This window comes from Schistosoma haematobium, chromosome 6 (genome assembly GCF_000699445.3).
Source record: "Schistosoma haematobium chromosome 6, whole genome shotgun sequence".
Lineage (NCBI taxonomy): Eukaryota > Metazoa > Platyhelminthes > Trematoda > Strigeidida > Schistosomatidae > Schistosoma > Schistosoma haematobium.
Window position 1 is genome coordinate 24,790,265 of NC_067201.1, and position 7,240 is coordinate 24,797,504.

Here is a 7,240-nt window from a genome sequence, read left to right on the forward strand (position 1 = left end):
ACTTGTTGTGTGAATAAGAACTTGATATTTTGGATTTTTCTGATATCTAGAAGCGAAATCTTCACAAATTGATATGGATAAAATTGAAAAAACAATGAAAGATAACGAAGGCAAGTTACCATTTCTTTATCTTCCTCAAGCACTGAATCATTTATCTATGATTTAATATTGTTTAGTAACCTAAATCATATTATTTTTTCATCCTTTTCGATTGAAGATCATAAATCTGCTAGGGTTGAAGCTATCACGAGTTCACTTAATCTGCGAACGAGAAACAAGTCTCGGTGACCAAAGACCAGTAAGCTAGCTATTTGATGTGTCCCAGCCCCGCTAATTAGAGGGAGAATTCCAAGCTTGGAATGGGGAAGTATATTCTGCAAACAGCCAGAAATGAGCGATAACAACAAACAATTCAAAACGTATATATACAGTATAAAACCGTCCTTGAGGAGAGTGAACAAATAGCATATTAAACGACGCAACGGATCAATAACATTTAAGATATTTCCCAGTGGTAAATACGATATGAAGGTGACAAGAGCGCCTTTGGCTCGAAAACAAAGAAATTCAATTTTTCTAAATAAAATTACAAAATTAAGTCCTTTTTCAAGTGAGTTCTGGGGGTCTAACCTCCCCAACAAAATCACATTGTTTTACAGGTACTGACCTAGTTCTTTTAGACATCGAGGATTTCATTTCCATGACCAACGACAGTTCTATTTGAAGACTGTTTATCGTTCTTTCGTAGGAAGTAGTTATTACCTATATTTAGGCATCTATGTTACCCAACACATTGCATATTTTAAGTTATTAATTGAGTGATTGCATGTACAACTTCCGAATCTCGAATAATCGTATGTAACTGTAATCCATCAAGTAAATGTTTTCTCAACTTGATTTTCCAGTAATAAACTAAGATAAGTTTTTCAACCAAGACAAACCTTTCTATAAATTTTTCACAGGTAATTTGAAATGGTTTGACAGGAATGTCCCAAGGACGGAACGTAATCTTGTAAAGGTATTAGGTACGTCAATTATTTGAATATTTTAAATTTATTAAATCTGAGTGTTATCAAATCGTCATTATAAATGACCCAATGAATTTCACTGATATTTCTGTTTGTGAAGTGTGTACTGAATACATATTGCCCGATTTCAGATCGTGACTAATTGAGTCAAAATTACAAAACATGGAGTACTTACCATGAATACTTGTTTTCCAGTTACAATATCTGTTTAGTGAACCAGAAAACTTCACAAGTACGACTGTGAACTATGGACATTTGTTGATTTCACATGTTCATGAACACAACGAACATGTAAAGTTGCTTGTTCTTCACGTGTACCCCCTCGCGGTATGTGTTGTGTTGTATTCGGGTCATTTTCATGTGCTACGCCGTCAGTTGGACCGATGATATATTTCACGACTTAACTCAGTGACCGATGAACCACAGTCACGAATTGGTTCTTGATCTGCAGCAAACTATTTGAACATTCAGAAGACTAAGGTAGAAAGCAGATCAATACTCTGTTGTCTCCAAATCAACCAAGTGACGCATGAAAATAATCAAAAGATCCATCGACAGCTTACATTAAGTGTAATGTCGAAATGCAACAATTAAATATCCACTAATTGTGTAGTGAAAATGTCGACAATGATAATAATTCTAAAAATAGTCTTGAAAGGTAAAAACTTACCATTCTTCGTCCCCTTATAACAGTTCGAACGACTATCGATCACACCTATTATCTGTGCAAGGGATTGTAGTGGATCATTCTGAGTTGATGACATTGCATTTGGAAGTATTCTTCAATTCACTTTTCCCCGACTAGAGTTGAGAAGGATGCCTTCATAGTTTTGCGATCCAGTCTCCACTTTGTTATCACAAATAATGCAAAATAAACGCCTGAGATCTAAAAATGATTTGAACAATAGCAGTGCAAACAAAACAGGTTCGAGTAGGGAAATTATATGATGAAGCTAAGATGGATTTACGTTGAAGAGAACAAAATAAATAACGAACCACATCATTTCATATAGTGGTTATTCGGACAAGGTATGTAAGTAGGCATTGTTTAGACAATATGTAACAAAGTTTAGGATAATGCAGTTTTGTATAGTTATGTATTATTGACCGTTTACAAATAGAAAATCACTGATAGTCAGAAATCAGTTTGCACGGCAGGTGTTCATTGCTCAATGGCTTTCAACGATTGTTTGAATGAAGCCAGTCGTCGAGTTGAAACCATGAACCTCGACAATCCCTTCATATTCCTGCACTATGATGTATTGCTGTTGTCTTTTTTAAATGCATTTGATCGTAGAGGAAATCCAAGAGGATGTGAAAAATCACAGCGTGCAGTCTGATCAAGGTAAGTTATTAAATACTAATATTTAAACTATGAAATTAGTAAATTCAGCTATCGAATGTCGACGCATGTTTTATGAAAGGAAACAAGGAGCAAGAACCTTCAATGGTAAGTGACTGTCAAAAATCTATATATCTTTTGTTTCACTAAAAATTATGTGAATTTAGTATAATATGGTGGCTACTATTTCGTGACCCAGATGATCAGCTTTGCAGGATTTTTTATGAGGCAATAACTTTTGTTCTATCGGTTGTTACTTTATACTCATATATTTTGCCCTGTAATGTATTCAATTCTGACAGTAAACTTCTGCATTCATGAGTGCATGTTTGATGAAATTCATCTTCTTTTGTGTATTACGTTGACTTCTTTTTAATTGAAGATATTCATTGTATTATATAGAGGTCAGGTTCGATATTCCATTTCCATCATCATCCATCGACAATACCTATTGAATTCAACGTGATAGATGAATAGTTTGATAAGTTTATCAATACTCTCTTCATACTATTTCCTATTACGGATATTTGAACCAATGAAAGTTCACAAAATTCATTTAAAGCAAATATTTCACTTTGAATTCGTTCTGACCAACTTCGTTAATCACAAACATAACACAATAATGGTGTGAAGCATATTTTCATTCGTACTGTCCATTTAATTATTTCGGAGGGTTTAGGAATCGCAGAAAAGTCTATGACATTTAGTATTTTGCAGATCAGTGCGTTCTGTGTTAGATTGTGGAAGTGAAGTTGATAGAGGTAATGAAGATAAATTGGTTGCTCACAATTGATGACAGACATCGTCAGACTGATTCTGATGGCTGCTGAAATCAAGAAGTGGATGCTGTTAAGTTTCTCAGAGTGGTATATGAGGAAATTGGTGAATCTGTCAAATAATTTGTGTAAATAAAGACTGATTCCGACTAATTACTCAAAGTTTTCGATAGATTCCTGATGTCATGTTGATTGATTGATATTGACTACTGTGGAAGATTCGTATTTTTATCTAATGCAGCATGGTGTTATTTCCGTCTGTCCAACCAGGTTTTGTATCACATATCCAATAATGAATTCTATTAACTGATGAATAATATCGGTGAATGATGCTGTCTTCTATGACATTCATCACTCTATTTGTACTGACTGCATCTTTTTTGTGTATTTCGAAATACCGTAATGCATCGATATGAGATCAAGTTCTATGTTCATACACTTTCAGATATAATAGAAACCATTCATGTCAACAAATTTAAAAGTCGTAAGTTCTCTCTTCAGTCCGTTCTACATCAATAATCTGTGATCAATTCAACCTACACATAAGATAGTGATACTTTCAGACAGTTAATTACACTTTTGAATAGAGTGGTCTTTTAAGTATTTTGATGAATGTTTCAAATTTGTCTACTTCACCAGCCCTAGTTACCAGCTATAACTTCACTGAATTGATCGACTGTTTCGAAAAACAAAAGAAGCATCATCAAAGTAAGAGATATATTTCTCAAGATGTTGTCTCACACTTGTACTCCTCGACATTTTTGTGTCCATGAATGCTCATTAAAGACGTTTGCTCGTTTGTTCGTTACTGACACTAGAATGTCGATAGAGAAGCGAACTTGCCGTTGCTTTTATAAAGGATTAAGTATGGTGGATTTTTCACCTGTTCGGATGATATCACTTCATATATCTTCCATTTCAACTTACACGAATAATTGCAATGCCACATACATATTTAGTGAAATGATGACAGTGAAGTGGCACTTCCATCGTTATGATTATGGAAACATGTAAAGTTGAAATATGTTCTGGTAACAAACGTATAGTAGTTATTGAATGAGAAGGTGAAAAATATGAGATAAACAGTGAAATAAACAACTGGTTGCTAACTGAGTTGAAAATACACGCACTTATTACATAGTACCAAATTAACCATCTATAATACCGATGACTTTAAACTACAAGCGATTACGCTGCCAAATACTAACTTGTGTTTATCCTTTTATTAGACAAGATAAAGACACAGTTCCAACCATTTTGTTTCCATATTGAAGTACAGTATTTATCATTGAAATACCTGCTTCTTTAGAAATACCACTGCACAAATATACTTCAAGTAACCTCGTGTACAAACATGTGAACACAACATGACATGTAGTTCGCGTACCTCACTCAACGAGCATCAGTTTGACATGATTTTATCTTGTCGTTGATCATGTATTTCAAGTTATTTACTTTTCTTAATTGAACAGTAGAGGCAGATAGTCGCAATGGTTCAGTGTGCTACATCAACCTATCACCACAATATATTGAAGGTAAGACAATGTGTTTGTTCCCAATAAGGGATTCTCTTCTTCATTTCACTATCACCGTAGTCAAATAATCTGTTGATTTTCATGTTGTTTGTTTTCATAAAAGTTATCCAGAAGATTGATGAAACATTTGAAAATTTATATCGTATGTATTACGAATTCGGTAAATATTTGTGTAAGTACATAAAGTCGATGCATTTCAATAGTGTGTGTGTGTGCAGATGAGATTTGAGTGGATACGCAACGCATGTTGTTCGTCGTAACATTTTGTTTGATTCGTTCAATGTGAGCTGTTATGTCATGTCACAGATGATTAGTTAGTCACTTTCATCAAAATACAGTGTACATTATGACTTATTGGCCCGTCTGGTATGATGAACTTTGATCGATTCATTACGAATCTAGAAAAACTTCATCAATTTCCCATTTCAAACTTCTTTTTCCTACAAGTTTTAAAACATTCTATGATCTAGTATCTAAATCACTGAAGATTTTCAGTTGCTCAATGTATTATTATGAGTAGTGATGGCTGATGGGGAAAATCAGTCTTCATATATCGTGTTGTTTTTGACTGATCAACTGGAAACAAAAATATCAAACCATTGAAAAACCTTTATTATTAATATCATAACCGTTGGATCGGTGTTTCAGTTACATAAACTTATCAGTTCGTTGAACGTCACTTGACTGTTCAAAGCAAGAGCTATTAGTTACATGTTGTGGGATTTATTTCAACATTGAGATATAAGAAATCAAGTTCAACGATTATCGAGTTAGACTCAACCGTACTATCATCATTTACATTATAAGATACCGTTGACTAAAATTGAATCAAAGCATTCGAATTTAATGTGGATTGTTCTCTAAAATCAGTGGACTTGCATTTTACTTCAAACCATTTTTGCATAATGATATCAGATGTGAATTTCACTGAACAAAAATGAAAATGCTGGTTTCATTATTTTGATTTCAGTTCTCTTCAGATTTGGCTGGGCCAACATTTTTGAATAAAACGTAAGATTTTGAATAAAAGTAAATTCATATTGACGTAACAAGATCACCTATTATGACAGTGCAGACTGACCTCGTAGACACAAACCACAACCACATAAATGAGATGAAATATTTCAATTTGATATGATATTTGTTGATGACCAGATAATCCAATTTAGTATTTTGATTATGAAATGTATTTAAATAACTAGATAAGCTGTTTTGTCCTGTCGTCACTAATTCACCATGTACCGAGATGTCAGTGAATATCCACGTGCTTTATGCCTCAATCCGTATTTCAATTATCGATCAGTTCACCGTTGACTTACTCGACTAGTCCTTGGAAGATCTAACCACACAACACACCTAATATGTAATCTTACCTGAAGAATAATCTTACAACATGTGATAGAGAGCGGCACAACTAGTACAGAGCATAGCATTAAACAACTACAAATGTTCATTATTTCCAATGCTTGATCCTTAAAAGAAAATTACTCTGACTTTTCATGTTTCCATATGTTGATTATAAATTGATAAGACAATATTCTATGCTTCGTTTATTCAACTGTTAGATGTATAGGGAAAACTGTACTAACCATTCAGTATCGAAGGAGATAGTCTTTGATTCTCAAGTGAAGTGACATCTCTGGTGTTCATGTAGTTCTATTTCATACTCGTCAGCTACATCTGAACCAACTCCCTAATGTTCGAAACACTAGTGCAGTATTCATAACATGAATGAAAGACACAAACTCTTAGGAATGCTATTCACCAACATATATATGTACGATAAACAATTTTACTATTTTCAATCGAATCTGTGTAAACAGCATTAGTTCAATGTGGAAACTCCACATGATTGTAATTGGTTTTTTGTTTTATTTTACAGCAAATGAACAAGCTTGTCGAGAATTGGTTGATCTCAATCGTTGATCTGTACACATATCTATGTAACTGCGAAAATAATAAAATGTTTACACTGGAAAAATTGAGAATTACTTCTTTTGTAGAACAGTAATGTTTAACATATTTTCTTCGAATGTTTGAATTTACGCCGTAGAACAGAGGGAAAAGAATTTCGGTGTTGACAAAACAGCTTCGAACTCATCTTCTGATTTTCATCAGAAATTGGCCTTAAAACGTAACAGTAAAAAAATTCAAGTAGATGACAGGAGTGCATTAAATATTTGATATACAGCAACATTTCAAGTGAAGCACAATGTTAATATACACCGCCTGTAGCTTTTCTAGTGTTGCCGCCGTCTCTAACTCCGGGTAAAGGAGGAGGGTTTGGCATGGGGTCGACGAACACATTCCGTAGAAAAAAATCTTGCTAAAAAACCAGAATTCACAAAAATAAACTTTGCTATGGGATTTGTAGAAAGAATTATTACGCCTCAGGATGAGAGCCGAGATTCCTCAGAAGTCATGAGGCCGATGCCCTTCCGCCAACCAGAGCAATAATTTTCATAGGTACGTCCGGACAATGTGAAGTGTAGGACCAGTCAAACAGAAACGGGAATGAGGAGATACAACATGGCGGTACTCGGAATCAGCGAAACCCAT

At 34.2% G+C, this 7,240-nt stretch overlaps 1 protein-coding gene across 1 annotated transcript; it reads left to right on the forward strand.

Annotated features, from left to right (window-relative positions):
- Window positions 1–904: 904 nt before the first annotated feature.
- On the forward strand, window positions 905–6,662 carry MS3_00000644 (uncharacterized protein). The gene is made up of 9 exons (XM_051208336.1): window positions 905–1,025; window positions 2,326–2,373; window positions 2,413–2,478; window positions 3,592–3,630; window positions 3,786–3,854; window positions 4,619–4,681; window positions 4,785–4,853; window positions 5,652–5,692; window positions 6,564–6,662. Exons 3-8 carry the CDS (start codon window positions 2,439–2,441, stop codon window positions 5,687–5,689), a joined length of 318 nt encoding a protein of 105 aa, XP_051065866.1. The 5' UTR covers window positions 905–1,025; window positions 2,326–2,373; window positions 2,413–2,438; the 3' UTR covers window positions 5,690–5,692; window positions 6,564–6,662.
- The last annotated feature ends 578 nt before the right edge of the window (window positions 6,663–7,240 follow it).